Source organism: Pimephales promelas, chromosome 2, assembly GCF_988280905.1.
Source record: "Pimephales promelas chromosome 2, fPimPro1.hap1.1, whole genome shotgun sequence".
Lineage (NCBI taxonomy): Eukaryota > Metazoa > Chordata > Actinopteri > Cypriniformes > Leuciscidae > Pimephales > Pimephales promelas.
This window is the reverse complement of record NC_142770.1, coordinates 25,163,120-25,185,419: the sequence shown is the minus strand read 5'-3', so window position 1 is coordinate 25,185,419 and position 22,300 is coordinate 25,163,120. Positions and strand designations below refer to the sequence as shown.

General features: G+C 38.9%; 1 protein-coding gene across 1 annotated transcript in view; it reads left to right on the top strand.

The window, feature by feature from the left end:
• The first annotated feature begins 2,042 nt into the window (after positions 1–2,042).
• Positions 2,043–22,300, top strand: part of map1sa (microtubule-associated protein 1Sa) — a 30,270-nt gene continuing 10,012 nt past the window's right edge. The window contains exons 1-2 of the mRNA XM_039657274.2: positions 2,043–2,224; positions 7,256–7,357. Coding sequence (XP_039513208.2) covers positions 2,068–2,224; positions 7,256–7,357 — 259 coding nt within the window. The 5' untranslated portion in view covers positions 2,043–2,067. The remainder of the gene's footprint in view (positions 2,225–7,255; positions 7,358–22,300) is intronic.

The following is a 22,300-nucleotide window of genomic DNA, read 5'->3' as shown; positions in this document are numbered from 1 at the left end:
AGGGCACCTTTCAAAAGTGCATAAAATCTCAAGGCACCCCAGTGTAAAATATAATTTAAAAACACTGCATAACCCAAATTTAAATGCAAATGTCTTGTTTAGTTAGACAGAACAGTAATGAACAGAGCATAATATGAACTGTAAATAACAATAATAATAAAAACTTTATAGCACCTTTAAAAACACAGGTTTGCAAAGTAATTCACAAAATAATTAATCAGAGACACAAATGCCATAAAACCTTAAGAGGTGGACCGCCCAATACAAGAACCCAATAACAAATCCAGACCAGGAGAACTCAAATGAAGTGCAGGATGCAGATAAAATAAAATAAAAATCCCCGGCTCTTATGGGGATTTTCTTTTCAAAAAACGATCCATAATGCTGTAACTAAAGTGGCCTAAATTCACGTTTATTTTTACGTTTCTGTCAGTCTGAGGTGTTGCTATAACGCGTTGCTATGGATTGCGTCACTTGCGTCAAGTTGTGTGCATCTTGCTTCGGTCTTGTGAGACGGATTTTTTTATGATTCATTTTATATATTTATCTAAAATGAATTTACAATTTTATTAATATGTTCATATGTTTAAAAAGAAGAATGTAAATATGTAAATTCAAATATATTTATATATGAAATGTCAGCTGTTTTTTTTTTCTGTTTTTTTTTTTTCACATTTTTTTTAGCCTACGTAATTTTTTTGGCGGCACCCCTGACACAGCTAGGGGGCACCCCAGTGTGCCGCGGCACCCACTTTGAGAAAGGCTGAATCAAAACAGTTTAAATATATTGTAAATTGGTTAGTAGAACTGGGGAAATGTTTTGGGGTCAAAGAGGACTTGAATATAGAATGAGTAATTTGTGTTTTATCAGATGCAAACTCCTCCCACAAAAAAAAAAAAAAAAGACTAGAAGGCAAATAGTAAATAAGACATTGACTATAACTTGATGGATTAGTTTATTCAAATAAGTTTTGATAAATAGTTTTCTCATCAAGAGAAGAGATGCTGCAAGAGGAAGGGGAAGATATTCTTATTCGAGATTACCAGGAACATGAATTTAAAATATGATGTGCACTGATAAATCAGTTATAATAAATACAGCAATATTCCTTAAAAAAAAACCAAGAACTGTCCATTTTGATTTTATGGACTTAAAAAAAGCCACACCAGTGACATATTTTTGGCGCTTTTAGGTTTTTAGTTTGTTAAATATATATATATATATATATATATATATATATATATATATATATATATATATATATATATATATATATATATATTAAAATAATTTCTAAAATAAGAAAATTAAAAAGATTAAAAAGGTTAAAAAGACCCCACTTCTTTAAAAAGACCCCACTTCTTCAAATGCATATGGAATTTGCCTAATAAATACAGTAACTTTTTTTTAATTTAAGTTGACATTTTGAAAAGCAAAAAAGCACATCAAATGCACAAGTTTTCAGTTAATATGGTTCCAAAATGACAATTTGCAATTTCTTTATCAGCTGATAGGACACAAATGACGTCAGGAACTATTCCCCGCCCCTCACATGTAAATTGTGGGTGTTTCCCAGAGCGCATCGCTGTGGTACCGTTGGGTAGTCCAATTCATTAGAAGGGATCGGTTCGTTCAAACGAATCATTTCAATGAACCGGTTCTTTCGGGTCTAAATTGTTACCAGAAGTCAACCATGAAGTCAAGTCAACACGCAGCATTTCGCCTAGTTTGTTTTGCACCTATATTGATATTTGGCTGTTATCAGCATATTTTCGATTAAGTTATATATATATATAGTGTGTGTTATTGGTTGTATGTAAATGTGTAACAGATTCATTTGCTCTAACTGATCTGATTTGGCTTATCAATTATTCAAACTTTCTACATATTTGAAAAAAGAAATCATCTTTGTGTCAAATTCAATGTTGTTGTTTGCTGCTCCTGTTTTCCTGTCACAGCAAGTTCCCCGTAATGAGAATCGATTCGGACGAATCGTTAAAAAGAGCCGATTCAAATGAACAGTTCGTTTGCGAATCGGACATGCCGAATTTGATAAACTTTGCAACATGGCGGCGGACCACATCGGCGAGTTGGCAAGCATGGAAAACTCCAACCGAAGCGCTCGTCCCGGTTTCTGCAGCGATAAATACTCTTTGCTCGTCATTGTCGGACAGCCCGGTCCGGCTGGATTTGTGGATTTACTAGTGTCCGAGATTGAAAGAGGTAAACATTTTGTCTTACTGTGGGGATGGTGACTGAATGAGAGCCAGCGCGCGCGTCCCTCGCCCATCACTCTCTACGTCATGAAGTGAAAAATCGCTGAAAACAATATAACTAATTTATCACTGCAGCGTCTTCAGAAAATGACGTCAGTGTCTTTTTGTAACTCTTGTTGCTGGAAAATTATTATTAGTACAAATATGTTGGAATATAACAAGGAAGAACTATTTTGTAGTTTCATCCATATTCTGTTGCCAGTTTAATCCTATTAAAACTTTAAAATGTAACTCAGTATTGAGGACTTGCTAATATAAAAGCCTGGGTGATATGAATGGGGAGGTTTGGAGAATTTTATTTGAATTTCTCTTGAAAGCTGTGACATGGCATGGATGTAACCATATACTAACTCTAGAGACTCCCTTTTGTTCATAAATGACCTTGACCTCCTTTCATTTTGTCTGCTGAGTGGGAACTAAAAGAGATGAATGCCCACTGAGGGCTCATATACACATATTTACTGTTGAACAGGGCTCTCAGCTTTCAGCAATGCCAGGAGTCCTGTGAACCCAGCGAACAAGATGTGTTCTAGAACGTGTTGCGAACATTCCCATTAAGTTCTAAAAATGTTATTTCGAATAAGTCTTGAATATTGAATATTTGAAAGCATCCCTAAAAGGTGCATAATAGTACTGTTCGGGGGGTAAATGAGGTACAAAGATGTCCCTTTTGGGTTACTTCCCCCCCCAAAATGAAAATTAACCCTTGATTTTCAGTCTCTGAAGCCATCCTAAGTGTATATGACTTTCTTCTTTCAGAAGATCGGAGTTACATACAAACATATCCTGGCCCTTCATTTTCCTTTGTTGACGGATGCACTTTTATGATGGATAGATGCACTTTTATCATGGATAGATGCACTTTTATCATGGATAGACACACTTTAATCATGGATAGATGCACTTTTGTCATGGATAGACACACTTTTATCGTGGATAGACACACTTTTATCATGGATGGATGGACTTTTATCATGGATCGATGCACTTTTATCATGGATATGCACATTTATCATGGATAGATGCACTTTTATCATGGATAGATGCACTTTTATGATGGATAGATGGACTTTTGTCATAGATAGATGCACTTTTATCATGGATAGACGCACTTTTATCATGGATAGACGCACTTTTATCATGGTTAGATGCACTTTTATCATGGATGGATGCACTTTTATAATGGATGCACTTTTATCATGGATAGTGCACTTTTATCACTGATAGATGCACTTTTATCATGGATAGATGCATTTTTATCATGGATAGACGTACTTTTATCATGGATAGACGCACTTTTATCATGGATAGATGCACTTTTATCATGGATAGATGCATTTTTTCATGGATAGATGCACTTTTATCATGGATCGATGCACTTTTAACATGGATGGATGCACAATGGATAGATGCATTTTTATCATGGATAGATGCACTTTTATAATGGATAGATGCACTTTTATCATGGATAGATGCACTTTTATCACTGATAGATGCACTTTTATAATGGATAGATGCATTTTTATCATGGATAGATTTAGTTTTATCATGGATAGACGCACTTTTATCATGGATAGATGTACTTTTATCATGGATAGACGCACTTTTATCATGGATAGATGCATTTTTTCATGGATAGATGCACTTTTATCATGGATGCACTTTTATCATGGATAGATGCACTTTTATCATGGATAGATACACTTTTATAATGGATAGATGTATTTCTATCATGGATAGATGCACTTTTATCATGGATAGATGCACTTTTATCATGGATGGACAGACTTTTATCATGGATGGATGCACTTTTATAATGGATAGATAGATGCATTTTTATCATGGATAGATGCACTTTTATCATGGATAGATGCATTTTTATCATGGATAGATGCACTTTTATCATGGATAGATGCACTTTTTTCATGGATAGATGCACTTATGCACTTTTATAATGGATAGATGCACTTTTATAATGGATAGATGCACTTTTATAATGGATGGACAGACTTATCATGGATGGATGCACTTTTATAATGGATAGATAGATGCATTTTTATCATGGATAGATGCACTTTTATCATGGATAGATGCATTTTTATCATGGATAGATGCACTTTTATCATGGATAGATGCACTTTTATCATGCATGGATAAATGCACTTTTTTGGTTTTAAAGTCTCATCCTCCACTGCTCTTATAAAGCTTGGAAGAGCCCGGAATCCGGATATTTATTTAATATAACTCTGATTGTATTCGTCTGAAAAAAGAGTGTCATATACACCAAGGATGACTCGAGGGAGAGGAAATCGTGGGCTAATTTTCACTTTTGGGTGAACTATTAACTTTTAAGTGTATTGCCAGTGTTTTAGAAAAAAAGTTGTTTTAGCTGCCGATAAAAGGTGATTTTTTTTTTCTGAGAGTGAATGACAAAGACAGACTAAATAACAACATGTTGTGTCATTTCAAGCCTTCAGTTCATGTCCATTCAGGGCCTTGCTTTTCTGTGCAACAAAATATTTTTTTCTTAGCCTCACTGAAACTGAGGTAGGAATTATGCTATTGGCTTCCCAGCATTTCATTTTTCTTTTTTTGCAAGATTCTGAGCCTCTGTCTGGATCCCAAAGCACACGAAAAGACCCATGCAGCTCTGCAGAACATAAATAATGCAGCTCATTTACTTCAGCATCGCTTCCCTGTCTGCTCGAGATCTCTGCCGGCCTGCAATCCTTAAATCTGAATCAATGACCAGCGCATTCGCGTCGCAGCAGATGTGCGTCGATGGCTTGTTTTCTCGCGGTTGAAAGTCTCTGAAAAGGCGAAGCAATTCTTTTGTCGACGGACAGCAGGGTTATATATAGCGAGTCTTGTGTTTGCAGACTCTCCTTCCTCATTGTGCTGGTTGGCGCAGCTCAAAGTTAATGTTTAATAAGTGTGAGGTGCGTCTGCTGCGCTGCTCTCCCTCGGCTGTCGGCTCTTAATGGGGTTTTAACACTGTGTTTAATGCTCAGACTGGTAGAAAACGCTGGCTAGACATGATTGTGTGTGTGCAGTGGAGTTATTTTCTTTTATCATCTGCTTTCTTTTGATTTTCAGTCTCGTTATCTGTGACTATACACAAGGGCCGTGTGACTGATACACACACTTCCTCTTTCTGACTGTTGCCAGTGTTTCCTTCTCTTCCTGGTCAGACGGTTCCCCCACAGTAGTCTGACAGGAATGAGATGTGTTCTGGTTTAGATGTTGTCAGCACCTTCACAGAGAAACTGTTCAGGCTGGTTGAAAATCTTCAGTTGGTTTAAGTCTCTGCTTTTTTCCCCCTCAGTTTGGCTCTTCTGTCTGTAGGCCAAATTTTTCTGCACCACTATCATTAAAACACGATCAACTGCCACTTTTATTCTTCTGAAAGACACCAGTCCTCAAAAATAAGTGTGCTTGAGGCCATTTGTTCAACAAACACTGCATATCAACACCTAGGCTATAACAAGCAACCAGTGTTGGACAAGATACTTTCCCCCTGTAGTCAATAATTTTATCCCTGAAGAATCATCTTTAATCACCAAAATTGTATATTTAAGCGTTCTTTCCTTGAAATAAAATCTTCATGCCTTAAAATAGCTTGAATGTAATTCGACACCCTTGCCTCATTTAGTATGCACGGTTCTATGAATATGCAAATTAGCCCCGCCCCCACTCACTCAGCTCAGAGATCCACTGGCTGACGATCACACGTTGATCTGATTGGTTACAAGGTCGTTTGTGACGTCAAACACCAGCGATTTCAAACAGTGAGACTGTTTGAGACTGTCTTTGGTTCACTGCAGTTTTAAAGGGGTCATGAAGTGGCTTTTTAAATTTTATTATATTGTTGTCTGAGGTCGACTTATGACGTTCGCTTGGTTTTTGTATTCAAAAACATCAAAATGAACAAGTAATAGGCTATTTTGGACCCTAGTTTTGAGCCTAGCTGAAAAACGCTCGGTTTTTATGGGCGTCTCGCACTGAAGACTTGGAAGTAAACGCCCACTGCTGTGAGTGGATAACAGTTTTGCATATTATAATGAGTTTCGACTCACCCGTCGGTGCACTTGGGGGAAATTGTTTTGAAAATGTCCAATCAATTGTAAAATGGCAACCGGAATGATTCGCCCATACATGTTCAACCCAGAGTCCGTGTGTTGGACCATTCCTGTCAGATCCAATATAGACTTAAACTTACAAAAGTGATTCAAGAGCAGTGAGAGATTTTCTCTTTTTGTTGTTTGATTAGCATTAATAACAAGAAGACCGGTTGCACAGATCCAATATACTTATACATTTACTTTCTCAACTGTGTACGTACACTTAAGACATAAATGAACGTTAACTTGCAAAAGACATGGTCACTTTGACCCACAGATATGTGTACCATTCAAGACCAATTAAGTGGCAAAAAGCACTCGCTTCATAGTGTCCATCTGTATATCGCCCACCCCTAATCATGGGCCACCACTGCTGAAACTCAACAAATATGTCTCTTTACTAAACCCGAGCTGGTATTTGGCAGTACATGAGAAACCTGAAGTTATTGCCGTTGTTCTTCTTAAACGAGTCCATGCTGGAAACGTGGAAAGAGGTCATCTTATTTTGGCTTTTTCCAGTTTCTTTTGAATTCTGTGTTATCTTCTGTGGCTCTGTCTTTGGGTTATTTCTCAAATATCTCAAATAAAGTTTGACTTTAACCTCATTTTATAACTTTAGTTATATATTCGAAGAAGAAAGCTGCTAAGTCTCATGTTTTCACCAAACCTGTGAAGGCTGTGGTTGACGTCCTCGTTTTTTTTTTCAAAGCAGACACAGAGAATCTCACCAGGAGGTTTATAAATAAGTCTGTCACTGTCTCTTGTCCCATGGACCACAGGCTGATGTGGACGGTGAATAATTGAGCTTTCGCTTGTGTTGACTGAAGTCTGACTGGTCTGGGTTTGTCTCCGCACAGGTATTCGCTCGTGGGACGTCGACCTGACCGCCTGCAACATCGACGAACAGCTCAAACTGTTTATTTCAAGACACTCCGCATGCTTCTCTGAGGACCTCAAAGGTGAGAAGCTAACTCTATATGAAATACTCACCCCAGTCTAGTTTTGACATTTTCATTTTGGGGTGAGATCTGTGGAATTTTGTGGGATGGAAAAGAATATGACATGGGAATAATATTTCCAATGATTTTGTGGTCTTTTTGTTTTTTTCACTGCCCATTCGGAAGAAAATTCTCGGGGCAATACAAAAGATTTGCAAGCAGAGTTTCATGAGGGAACATGAAGGTTTTTGCGAGAGAATGCAAAGTTTCAGTTTTTGTTTCAGTTTTTTCAGTTTTCACGGGGAGCGCAAACTCTTGTAAGCGAACGCAAAGTTTATGAGGGTTATATGATTTTTGCGTGAGAACACAAAATGTTAGTTTTTGTGAGCGAACACAACTTTTCATGGCGGAACGCAAACATTTTTGTGCACAGACGTTTTTTTTGTTTAGAGGGATTTCGAGTTTCGAGGTGGAGCATAAAATTTTGAGAGTGAACGCAACGTTTTGAGAGCGAAGCTTTGAGAGCGAACGCAAACGTTATTGTAAGCGAAAGCAAGGTTTCGAGGGGCAATGCAAAGGTTCTTGTGAGAGGTTTTGCGAGAGCGGACGCAAAGGTTTTTGCGTGAGAACACTAAATGTTAGTTTTTTTGAGCGAACGCAACTTTTCATGGTGGAACTAGGGTTGTGCCGATAGACGATAGTATCGTGTATCGACGATAGTCTGACATATCGCCGATGGCAGATGCCTTTGACGATATCAATATGATAATTGGCTCGTTTCACCATAATGTATTAAATTATTATTATTAGGCCTATTATTATTATTATAAAGCTAGTATTGTTATTAAATGAATATTAGGAACTACAATCAATTTGCCTTGCCTAAATTTACAACGACATCACCTCATAACAATTGCAACAACACACGCACTAATGAGGACTCCTCTTAGAGAATGTTTTTAAAACAGACTAAACATCCCACATCAAAATTTAATTGCAAGGTGATCCATTCACAAATTATCAAGTGTGCTCGTTTTAACAGACGCAAAATTCAATTTCCCACAGATCCAAGATGAAAACGGCATCGTTGTTCGTCAGTATTTGTTTCCGTAACACATTAACAAAACGTTTAATGACACTAACACTAAAAACAATACAATCACTAAAATAGTATTATAGTTACCGTTATCATCGTCGTCTCTGAGGGAACGCGGCGTTAATGCAGATTCCGAAAGCAGTCCGTTTTTACTTTCACTTTCAGAGATTGAGCGCGTTTACATGCGACGACGTTCTTAACCTGATTATGTTGAATAAACTTGACAATGCATGTAGTCATGTAAACGTTTCCTTTATCAGAGTCAAGTCATAAGTATAAGTATAAACCGATCGACTCAGCTGGACGTTTGGCCCTTGCTCTTGTTCCTCCCGGCATTTAAAACACATTAACCCGCGTACTTCGTGCTTACTGAAGTGCGCATGTGAAGTGCGCAGAGAGCGCACTGGTAGGGGGGCACATATCGCAAATTTCGACTTTTTCTGACCCAAGAAATTATTAAAACGTGTTTTCATCTCGTGCAGAAATAGACCCTAGTCAAAATGCTGCATGTAACGGCATGAGGATAGGCTAATGTGTCCGTAAATTTCCCGTTGACAAACAAAAGGATTAGGATCTCTTTTTATAACCTGATCCTATTAATAAACACTCCACCTTTGCTAGCAAAATAGAAAAAAGATTCTCGTATATAAAACGAAGTAGGCTAATAAAACAAGCAAATTAATGAGTAGGCTAAATAATCAAGTTAATAATCAAATGTTAGCCCCGCCCCCTCACGATACTATCGTGTATCGCCGATCTCACAGGCTGACGATAGGACGATATGAAAATGGAGCATATCGCCCAACACTAGGTGGAACGCAAACATTTTTGTGTGCACGTTTTTTGTTTCGAGGGATTTCGTGTTTCGAGGGGGAACACAACATTTTGAGAGCGAACGCAAAGTTTTGAGAGCGTACGCAAAGTTTCGTGGGGGAACGCAAACGTTATTGTGAGCAAACACAAAATTTTGAGGGGCAACGCAAAGGTTTTTGCGAGAGAATGCAAAGTTTCAGCTTTTGTTTGTTTTTTCAGTTTTCACGGGGAGCACAAACTCTAGTGAGCGAACGCAAAGTTTGAGGGTTATAAGGTTTTTGTGTGAGAACACCAAATGTTAGTTTTTTTGAGCGAACGCAACTTTTCATGGTGGAACGCAAACATTTTTGTGTGCATGTTTTTTGTTTCTAAGTATTTCGAGTTTCGAGGGGAAACGCAAAGTTTTGAGAGTGAACGCAAAGTTTCGTAGGGGAACGCAAACATTATTGTGAGCGAACGCAAAGTTTTGAGGGGCAATGCAAAGGTTTTTGCGTGAGAATGCAAAGTTTCAGTTTTTGTTTGTTTTTTCAGTTTTCACGGGGAGCGCAAACTCTAGTGAGCGAACGCAAAGTTTATGAGGGTTATATGATTTTTGCATGAGAACACAAAATGTTAGTTTTTGTGAGCGAACGCAACTTTTCATGGCGGAACGCAAACATTTTTGTGCACAGACGTTTTTTTTTGTTTAGAGGGATTTCGAGTTTCGAGGTGGAGCATAAAATTTTGAGAGTGAACGCAACGTTTTGAGAGCGAAGCTTTGAGAGCGAACGCAAACGTTATTGTAAGCGAAAGCAAGGTTTCGAGGGGCAATGCAAAGGTTCTTGTGAGGTTTTGCGAGAGCGGACGCAAAGGTTTTTGCGTGAGAACACTAAATGTTAGTTTTTTTGAGCGAACGCAACTTTTCATGGTGGAACGCAAACATTTTTGTGTGCACGTTTTTTGTTTCGAGGGATTTCGTGTTTCGAGGGGGAACACAACATTTTGAGAGCGAACGCAAAGTTTTGAGAGCGTACGCAAAGTTTCGTGGGGGAACGCAAACGTTATTGTGAGCAAACACAAAATTTTGAGGGGCAACGCAAAGGTTTTTGCGAGAGAATGCAAAGTTTCAGCTTTTGTTTGTTTTTTCAGTTTTCACGGGGAGCACAAACTCTAGTGAGCGAACGCAAAGTTTGAGGGTTATAAGGTTTTTGTGTGAGAACACCAAATGTTAGTTTTTTTGAGCGAACGCAACTTTTCATGGTGGAACGCAAACATTTTTGTGTGCATGTTTTTTGTTTCTAGGTATTTCGAGTTTCGAGGGGAAACGCAAAGTTTTGAGAGTGAACGCAAAGTTTCGTGGGGGAACGCAAACATTATTGTGAGCGAACGCAAAGTTTTGAGGGGCAATGCAAAGGTTTTTGCGTGAGAATGCAAAGTTTCAGTTTTTGTTTGTTTTTTTCAGTTTTCACGGGGAGCGCAAACTCTAGTGAGCGAACGCAAAGTTTATGAGGGTTATATGATTTTTGCGTGAGAACACAAAATATTAGTTTTTTTGAGCAAACGCAACTTTTCATGGCGGAACGCAAACATTTTTGTGCACAGACGTTTTTCGTTTAGAGGGATTTTGAGTTTCGTGGGGGAACACAAACGTTATTGTGAGCGAATGCAAAGTTTCGAGGGGGAACACAAAGGTTTTTACGAGAGCGGCCGCGAAGGTTTTTGCGAGAGAATGTAAAGTTTCAGTTTTTGTTTGTTTTTTCAGTTTTCACGGGGAGCGCAAACTCTAGTGAGCGAACGCAAAGTTTGAGGGTTATAAGTTTTTTGCGTGAGAACACCAAATGTTAGTTTTTTTTTGAGCGAACGCAACTTTTCATGGTGGAACGCAAACATTTTTGTGTGCATGTTTTTTGTTTCGAGGGGGAACGCAAAGTTTTGAGAGCGAACGCAAAGTTTCAAGGGGGAAAGCAAACGTTATTGTGAGCGAACGTAAAGTTTCAAGGGGGAACGCAAACGTTATTGTGAGCGAACGCAAAGTTTCAAGGGGCAACGCTAAGGTTTTTGCTAGAGCGGACAAAGAGTTTTGCGAGAGGTTTTGCGAGAGCGGACGCAAAGGTTTTTGCAAGACAATGCAGAGTTTCAGTGTTTACATTTTTGCGAGAGAACAAGAGTTTAAAAGTATAAAGAGAGTAGGGATGTCCCGATCCGATCCACGGCATCGGTATCGCGCCGATACCGGCCCAGAACGCTAGATCGGAGATCGGAGGGGAGAAAAAAATATGAGCGATATCCAGTTTAGCGGCGCAGCCTGTCACGTGATGATTGTTGTGTTTACGCACACGCGCGCACTCTCGCTTTGCGCACGGATTCTAATGTAATGATTCCACCCACAAAAGCTGCATTTCAGTCTTTTCAGAAATTCATTGGCTATCAGAAAATAGCGTCATTTCATTCTCTATTGCAACTGGATAGATAAACTGTCATTCAAAGAGAGGTAGGTACCGATCTTCACCAGGCACGCTCGTTGGCTGTTGGAGTTTAGAAGACACCCCTAACACTCGCCGATTGGCTAAAATGACCTGTCAATCAATAGTTCATGGGTCAGCGGCCATTTTGACATTCTTTTTTCTCCAATGTTTACGTTTCAACTGAAGTTAGACGGATCATAGTGTTGTGCTACGTTCACACCGGACGCGAATCGCGCGTCAAATTCGCGCCTGACGCGTCTAGACGCTTGACCACTAGTGTTAATTCGCGTGTCAAGAGCGAAACTGGCGCGCGTAAAGTTTGAAGCGAAATTTACGCGCGTGACGCGCGTCAGAATCAAAATCCGTTGGCGGTCATTGTTTTTATGTCGACCGAGCATTCATCAAGAGAGTTACCGCTCTACTCTGGATAGCAGAACAGCGGCGTGGGGATCATCGTCGCCGTATATTTGTGTCCACCGGACCCTTCGGAGCCGAACCGTTTGGCGAGTTTCACCATTTGCTCGCTCCAGGAGCTGCGCTGGATGACGGCCGCTGTCAGCGGTACTTTCGCCTGTCACGCGCCCAGTTTGATGACCTGTTGTCCCGCATCTGAGCGAGGATCACCCTCGCCCGGCCCCTCATCCATCTAATCTAGCTGTCATTTATTTTTGTTTTGATAATAAATAGAGCCAGCCTTCAAAAGTTATTAACCTGTCCTGTGATTTTTTTCTCTCTCTCACGTCCAGACAAGAATTTATGCACATATGTTGATTGTCTTTACAACATAATACTATTTCTAGATATGGAATGAATAACATTCAATTCAAAATGAACATGTCTCCATATAGAAATAATGTTTTAAGTGATGAAACATTTGCTTTGTTGTGCATAATCCCACCATGCATTTAGTCATATTAACAAAATAATTTATTGAAGCATCCAGACACTTCACCACGTGAGCAAGCAGCTAGGCTCCTGATTGGTTAACGCGGCGCGAATTCACGCCAAAGTTCAGATTTTTCAACTCGGGCGGCAGACGCGAATTCGCGTCAAACGCGTGAATGCACAACGCTCAATTCGCGCCATTCGCGCCAACTTGACGCGCGAATGAGGCGTATTCGCGTCTTCCGCGCCGCGCTCCGCGCCTCATTCGCGCCGCAGGAATTTTTCTTGCATTGACTTAACATTGAAATCATTCGCGCCTGACGCCCTATTCGCGTCCGGTGTGAACGTAGCATTAGTGCGTCGAAGTTGTGATAGCGCTGTCGGCTAACGCGAAATGCTACTATTTACATTCCATGGATGTTTATTCATATATACAATTGTTTTGGACTAAAAACTTCTTCAAATTGGATTGTATGGACGCTTTACAGTGAAACCAAACCATTTTTGTTGGAATGTGGACTAACAGATGGCTAATTGGTGAGTTTCTTCCAGTTTGTGTTGGTTTGTTTTGGCTGTTGGTGGTCTGACAAAGAGACAGATTGTGCCCGCTGTGTTGATTGTATCTTAAAATGGTTTACGTCGTTCGAATCACGAGTTTCTCAGCTTTCCAAAGATATGTATTATGTTTACTTTTGTGTTTGTTTTGTTTTGTCTTTCACAAAGTTAAACCTATAAACCACCCTGTGGGCCGTATACGGCACGTCGGACCACGAAAAAAAAATATCGGACTAATATCGGTATCGGCAAAAGCCAAAGGTGCGGCATCGGTATCGGTATCGGAAGTGAAAAAGTGGTATCGGGACATCCCTAAAAGAGAGTAATTATTCCTACTTTTTTGATCAGTAGTGAATAGAAGACCGTAAATCGAGCACTTTAGAGATTTTATGTGTGCAGATATGTTGGCCTAAAACCTTTTTATCATGAATCGGCGAAAACGAGGAAACCAACATGTCCTTGCACAAACTGTGTTAGTCCCTTCCACTCGGGTTGAAGCCTGGAGTGGGGCTGAATCTCAGGCCCAGGTCACCTGCAGTCCTTTATATTCAAGGCGTGCTGCTCAAGGGAATCCTTTCTAACCCTGTGTGGTGGTGTGTGCTGTATATTCTTCCTGGGTCCTCCTGAATCATTTATCTCTAGGCGTGGTGATGTGATTCTGCTTCACTGATGCAGAGTGTTAGTGACTGATCTGACTTCCTATTCTTTCACATGGATGTGTGTATAAATGCCCAGTGGATTTTCAGCCCTGTCTTGATTTTCAGATCCGTCATGACCGTTTAATTATCTTGTGTTAGTGAAATGTAGGTTAACACACAGATGAAACAGTGGAGCCAGTTTGCATTTCTCCTGTCACCTGCGTGTAAAGTTTGACAGCTTTGCTGAAGTAGGTCAGGATGGACAATGATGGTCTTTTGTGCATGGTCTTACAGTGAGGATTAAATCAGCAATGTCACAAACTGACTCCTGTTATTAGTGACCAGCTGCCGCCATCCTGGCTGTGAGCCGCTAACGTTGTTAAGAAGTCAGTCTGTACTGGCTACACTGGGGGGGAATGGTGTAGAAACCAGTTTCAGTTGGAAATCGCTTGTAAATTTACAAAAATTTAAAAAGAATTGGCAAGGTGGAATAAAATGAGATTTTGGAGTGGAAAGATGGTATTATTGTTTTCTTATTAAACAAATTCCAATAATCTGTTTTATTTATTATTTTTCTGGGTAGTGTCTTGGTTGAGGTTATGGCACAATGTTTTCTTGGTGCCATTTTGATATTCCTCATAACTCTAGTTTGGGCTTGGCTGAGCGATGTGTTGGAGAAAAGGCATGTCACCGGCTGGAGATTTTGTCTTACTCTTTTAAACTGCAGATGGCCTGTGTTTGTTCACACAGCTGTCGAGGGGCAGGACTGCTACATTATTACATCTGAAAGGACACAGTGCAACATTTTTTTATTTTTATTTATTGTACTAATATAGCATGTATTAATATTTAAAATGTCATATTTTCAGCTTTCATTTTAATTTTAGCTTTGTTTTTAATTTGTGTGCGTGAATTATTGTGTGTTTTATATTTCAGTATTATCATTTGAATAATGAAATTTTATTTATAATTTATGGTGTAATACATTTCAGTTTTAGTAATTTTAATACTTTTTGTTATTTAGTTTCGGAGACTTTTCATTTAATTTTTAATTAAATTTATTTTATTTCAGCTTTTTGTTAACAACAGTCAATGAAACTAAAAACAACCAAATTAATTATGAACAGTGATTCTGTCTACACAAATATCGTAAACCGATGATTTGTCCATGTCAGTACGTCAAAAATAGAACGAATGCTTTTCGACGGGCGCTTGTCCATCCAGTGTAGACGTGCGGTGTAGGGTTGGGGTTACAGACCACAATAAAGCCAAGAAAACGAGTCTTTCTGTGAAACTCTTGCGCTGTCTGTGATGACTGATCATTGAATTTCATTGACTGATTATTCAACGGACTTTTTAACAAAATGTAGTTCATGGTAAAGATTTTTTAATTTGTTCAAATTAGTTTTTGTATATTTTTTTTAATTTTAGCAGTATTTAATAATCTTAATGTTCATTTATAAATATACTGTTGTTTATTGTTCCTGCATGTGTTCGTAATACATTCATTTATAATAATATATAATAATATTTGGGTCACACTTTAGATTAGGTGGCCTCAACTACTAGCCTAGGCTATGTACTTCACCATTTGATACAATTTACTTTAACATTTAAACTACATGTATAGTTAAATTATTAACTTTACTCTTAACAATGACCTAACCTTTACCACAAAACCCAACTGTAGTTTAGGCCAGCTAATATAAAGTGTGACAAATTTATATAAATATATTTGAAGAGCTCACCAAAATTGGACAGTTTGTTGCCTGGTCTGATGAGTCTCGATTTCTGTTGAGACATTCAGATGGTAGAGTCAGAATTTGGTGTAAACAGACTGAGAACATGGATCCATCATGCCTTGTTACCACTGTGCAGGCTGGTGGTGGTGGTGTAATGGTGTAGGAGATGTTTTCTCGGCACACTTTAGTGCCAATTGGGCATCGTTTAAATGCCACGGCCTTCCTGAGCATTGTTTCTGACCATGTCCATCCCTTTATGGCCACCATGTCCCCATCCTCTGATGGCTACTTCCAGCAGGATAATGCACCATGTCACAAAGCTCCAATCATTTCAAATTGGTTTCTTGAACATGACAATGAGTTCACTGTACTAAAATGGCCCCCACAGTCACCAGATCTCAACCCAATAGAGCATCTTTGGGATGTGGTGGAACGGGAGCTTCGTGCCCTGGATGTGCATCCCACAAATCTTTGCAGGTTCCGGGCCTCCAAAACGCTGCTGTAATGTAAATGAATGACCAAAACGCATCAAGTTTTCAGTTTTTGGTTGAAAACAGTGCCCTACTTCCTACCCTGTCTTAGATGTTGTAGCGAATGTAAAAGAGTCTCCCTGATCTGAACTTCCCCTCCGGCTCAAACTGCTCTTTTCGAGAGCGTCGCCTCACAGAGGAATCCGCTCCAAGGACCCGTCTATATCTGTACCTCTCTGTGCCCAGAACAACACCGCCTTTCACTGCAGCACAAACAGACTGAAACATTTTTCTTTGTGTCATTTAAGAATTAATAATTCGTTTGTGCCTTTTAGATCACAGGGAGCTCAAGCTTTCAGTGTTTTGATTGGGCTTGAACAATGAAGGCTCTGTGTTGAAGCGGGATAAACTTCATTACCACCGTCTCCTGTCTGTATGTCCCTGAAGACATTGGCGGCATCTTTCACACAATGTTTTTCAGGCGGGTATATATACTGTCCCAGTCATTTCCAGGCACATATGCTGACTAATCCTGACTAATCATGGAGCAGCTGTCCAGGAATGCCAGTCTATCTCGTCAAGCTGTTTTATGTACCTGGAAACGGATTTATATCCACGGTGCCGTCTATATGGTATTGAATTATAAAGCATGTTTATATTGGACCTCATTGGTGTGTGTTTTTGTCCCTCAAGAGTTCCCAGCTTTCCCATCTAATAGATATTTGAGTTCTGTATACTTTTGGAAGGAGTGACCTTTCTTTTTTTCTCATGACCAAAGAAACAAAACTCTTTTCTGGAGATCTGCCTCAATCCTGAGAAAGTTGTATTTTTATTAACTAAGTGACATTTAACAAAGGTCCATATAATTAGTGTTCAAACAAAGTCCGATTGTAGTTTTATTGTCTTTATTTTATGGTATTGTGTATATGTAGGTTGTGTTTTTATTTGAAGTGTAATGCTGCAATGCTGATTGAGACCTTCCTTTAACTGTATCAGTTGATTGTCTAAAAAGACAAGTTTGGGGACTGAACACCTGATGATTACAGCAACAGGGCATTGCATTCAAAACACTCTTCTGGGAAGGCTTTCCACAAATGTCCGTGGGATCTTTTATTTTATTTTTTAATCCAGTTGAGCATTTGTGAGGTCAGGCCCTGATGTTGGCCTGTCTCGTAATCTCTGTTGCCGTTCATCCCAAAGCTGTTGGATGGGGTGCAGGCCAGTCAGTTCCTCCACACCAAACTCATACAAACATGTCTTTATAGACCTTGTTTTGTGCACTGGAGCGCAGTCATGCTGGAATAGAAATGGCCTTCCCCAAACTGTTCCCTCAAAATTTGGAAGCAATAAATTGTCCAAAATGTCTTGGTATGCTGAGCCAAGTCCATCCGCCGAAAAACAACCCCGCACCATAATCCCCCCCTCCACCAAACAGTACAGTTGGCACAATGTAGTCAGGCAGGTACCGAACTCCTGGCATTCGCCAAACCTAGACTCGCCCATCAGACTACCACACAGAGAAGCTTGATCCGTCACTCCAGGGAAACACGTCTCCACTGCTTCAGGGTCCAGTGGCGGTGTGCTTTACACCACCGCTTGAAGTGAGGTTTGCCTGCAGCTGCTCAACCATAGAAACCCACTCTGTGAAGATCCCGCCACAGGTGCTGATGTTAATGCCAGTGGAAGTATGTTAACTCTTCATCTGTGGAATGGCGACTTTTACACACTATGTGCCTCAGCACTCGGTGACCCGTTCGCTCTGTGACTTTACATGGTCTTCCGCTTCACGGTCGAGTGGCTTCTGTTCCTAAACGCTTCCACTTTCCAATAAAACCTCTAACAGTTAAAGGGATACTCCACTTTTTTTTTTCGGAAATAGGCTTATTTTACCACTCTCTTACAGTTGAGTTTTACCGTTTCCGAATCCATTCAGCCGATTTTCTGATATTTAGAAGAATATCAGTAACCAGACCGTTTTTGGTCTCATTGACTTCCATTGTATTTTTTTCCTACTATGGAAGTCAATGTGACTAGAAACGGTCTGGTTACTGATATTCTTCTAAATATCAGAAAATCGGCTGAATGGATTCGAAAACGTTTATCTGAACGGATAATGGATCTGAATGGATTAAACTCAACCGTTTAAGTCTGGGGGAGTGGTAAAATGAGCCTATTTCCAAAAAAAGTGGAGTATCCCTTTAAACGAGAAATATCTAGTAGGGATGAAATTGTAAGAATGTACTTATTGCAAAGGTGGCATCCTATTACGGTATCACGCTTGAGTTCACTGAGCGCTTCATAACAACCAATTTTTTCTCAAATGGTTGTAAATGCAGACTGCATGATTAGGTCTTTAATTGTAAACGCATGAATTCAATAATTAAGAAGTGTATCCCAATACTTTTGTCCATATAGTGTATTATTTTTGTTATGATATAAATATTTTTTTAATATACCGCAATACCGGTGTGTAACGCTTTAATAAAGATTGGACCGTGGCACAACACTGTTTGAGAGGGTCCATTTTCACTCACTTTGTGGTGATGACCGGTGAAGATGGATCGGTTAAACTATAATTGATTGCTGTCAAATTATATTACAGTGTTTCCCATACATTGGTTCACAATATCACAGACTTTTGGAAAATCTATTTGTGGTTGGCATTGGCATCGTTGATTAAACATGAGCACTGCACGTTTCAAAGTCAAACGCGGCACGGGTGTTTTTTTATCTGAAGTGAACTAACAGTCTTTAAAGTTTATTTGTTATTACGATTGAATCTTTCTTTGTCTTTCCTGATAAAATAGCGTTTATATGCGTTGCGCTGCTTTGTGTACAGGCGTTACCGGGGAAACGCTATTTCTGACGCTCATACAGCGCCTCCTGCTGGCACCTATTTGTAAATAGCCTTGCAAACCTGTATTAATAATACTAGTGTGGATTTTTTTCTACAATATTCACTCGTAAAAAAACAACATTGTGCAGCTCTTTTTATTGATCTATCTAAAGCATTTGATCCTGTGGATCACAAAATACTAAAACAAAGACTTCTCAGTGTCGGGTTGTCAGAACCAACAGTTTGCTGGTTTGAAAGGTAGATCGCAAAGCGTACAGGCAGACCAGCACTCTTAGTATATCCAAGGGTGTGCCCCAGGGGTCAGTGCTGGGACCACTCCTATTTATATTATACATCAACATTCTTGATCGAAATGTCTCCAACGTAAATTTTCATTTCTATGCCGATGACACCAAACCAAGCTCTTTGACGGCTACAACTTGCTTTTGATACTGTACAATGTACCTTGTCTGATTTAAAACTTGTTTTGAATGACGACAATGCGAAATCAAAGCTACAAAACCTTCCATCCATTACTACTTCTCGGGGCTTTGAGATTTATTTATTTATTTATTTGATAGGGACAATGCACATTAATGAACTTCTGAATTGAGACAACAAAACAGACGTAAACATGCCGGATTATAGCCACAGGGCTAATTTACATCCGTAGTCCCTAGACAAATAACAAAAAATACAAAGATTACAACAAACAAAATAACAACAAAAACAAAATAAACTAAAAAAAACGGAATCCGGAATCACACAGATTGAGACTGAGTATCCCAATACAGATACCTTGGTATTGTAATTGATGATTCTCTCTCTTTTAAACCTCACATCCAGCAGTTGGTGAAAAAAACTGAAGCTGAGACTGGGTTTTTATTTTAGAAACAAGTCATGTTTCTCCTTTGAGGCAAAAAGAAGACTTGTTGGTGTCAATTGCTGGACTATGGTGATGCTATATACATGCGTGCATCCATTCAATGCTTGAAATTGTTGGATAATGTTTACCACGGAGCCCTTAGGTTCATCACAAACTTAGAGCACTTACCCATCACTGCTCTCCGTGTGATCGGGTTGGTTGGTCGGCCGGCATTGTCCACCCATAGGCATAATCACTGGAATATTCTTATTTATAAAGGTATTCTTGGTCTGCTTCCCACATACCTTCAATCTTATATTAAAAGAAAGACACAGGACGATATTGAATTAGTTCAGAGGACTTATTGTTGTTGTCCCTCATGTCCAGACAGTACTGGGAAAAGGGTCATTTATCTATGCACCCCCAGCGCATGGGATCAACTGCAAAATGTCCTGAATCTTCAGGAACCGAACCGGTTTTACTGGTTGCTTTTAAATGACATAGAGGCTACACATACTGGCTGTAGTTGTTATAATGAATTATTTGGACGATCCTTGCTTTTATGTTTATGTGTTTTTTTTTTTTATTGTTGCAACTTTAATTGTGCTGCTTCCTTGCCAGGACACTCTTGGAAAAGAGACTTCTGGTTAAATAAAGGTATATATGACAGTAAAATAGTAGCCTGGTAATACCAGACTCTGCTACTTCAGCAGCTACTACTTATTTTATTTTTTTCACAATAATTCAGTACATTTTACTTCAACAAAAGCAGTTGTTGGGGCATGAATAGTATAGACAGAAGCAGTATAAATTATGCAGTACATCACACATTACAATTGCAACTACTACTATAGCACGCCATAGTTCAATGTAACTTTCCCAACAACTGATTAGGAAAACAAATATATGCTATTGTGAAATTTGCTTCGTAGACACTTCGGACTACAGGAGCGAAATGAAATTAGCGGAAGTAGGAAGTCTGACGTAATCAGGCTAGTAAAATAGGCCATTCTAAGTCAATCTATGCAGTATATCCTCTCTCACTCAGTAGAAAATGTGGTTACCACATTAATGCTTAAGAAAAAACATACTGTGTCATACCGTGAAACTGGTATAATTTAGAAAAATACAGTGACCGCCCAGCACTAGTTTGACTAGTTCAGCTGTAGAGCAGCCGGTCCCACCGGTGTATTTTGAAAGCTAGCACCAGTTCGATCAGATTAAACCCCTCACCCCTATTTACTAAAGTGACGGAGAACAGGACCAGCTGGGTGCATGTTCTTATCTGACCCCAATACTTTTGAACATGTCCCATATACATGAATAGAGCCATTATTTCCATATGTATTTCTGTTGTCATTTCTGTCATTGTATCTGTTGTGAAGAGCTGTCACAGTTTCAGATGACAGGGTCTGTGCTGCGGTGGTTTGTAATGACAGGAAGGGCAGCCACCGCATAATCGCTGTTAGATAAGATCATAGATATGGTGAAGGTGGTCGAGGAATGCTTCGCTGGAGTTTCATCATTCTGGTAAACAACAACAGTACTGTGCGACATGATTTATGCAGAGTGCAGATGCCATATTCATGCCCTTGATTTCTAGCTTAAATGTGGATTTGCTTTGGCACTTTGCACCTGAAATCAAACATTAAATAAGGATTCAACAATATGTTACGTTTAAGCTTTCAATCAGTGTAGGATGATATTACAATCAGATATTACACTGTAAAATAGTTATATGATTAATAAGTTGACACCTGTTTTTACATTTGCTTTAACTCATGAAAGTTAAAATTAAAAATTAAAAAAAATTAAAAAAAAAATTTAAAGTCAGTTTAATGTAATTTAAGTTGTAATAACTTAAACATCCAAGTTGACTGTACTTAAAAAAATGTTAGAAGGACTACTGGTCTGAGAAATATTTTAAAACATTTCTGTCTGGGTAATGGCAAAATTCGGATGTAATGGCACTATGCAACTGAACTACACAGCATGGGGCAATTATTTGTTCCACATGACATTTTACAAACTAAAATAATCTTGCTTTTTCATGGAAAATGTGTATTTTTTTTTTCTTCTGATATTGTGAAAATACCTAATGCCCTTCTGCCAGAGTCCTCTATGATATCATTTCCTGTTTTGTCTTGTCTCTCTTTGAATGAATCAATCCCAGAGAAAACTTCATGTCCTGGACATGATGAGCATTAATGGTTGCGTTTAGTGTTATTTGTAATTTTATTATAGATTTTTAATAAAATGTATTATTTAATACAAATATAGAAAAGTGCTTTTGTCCTTGTATATAATTTGGATATTTGCTATACGTTTATTTTTATTCATGTTTTAGTTTTAGTTAGTTTATTTATTTCCAGTGCTTCAACTTCAACATTTCTAAATTTTATTTAGTTTATTATATTTATATTTTGTCTGCATTCTTTCAATTAACACAAATGTTCTTTATAGTTTTAGTTACTGATAATAGCCCCGGTTGCCTTATTTAACTTTTAATTTAAAGCACCCACACCTGTACGATCGAGCGGCCCGAGAGCCTCCTCTATCAATTGTTATTCTGAAGACTTGGATATGGTTTGTCTGTTGACTGATTGAGGCTGCACAGATG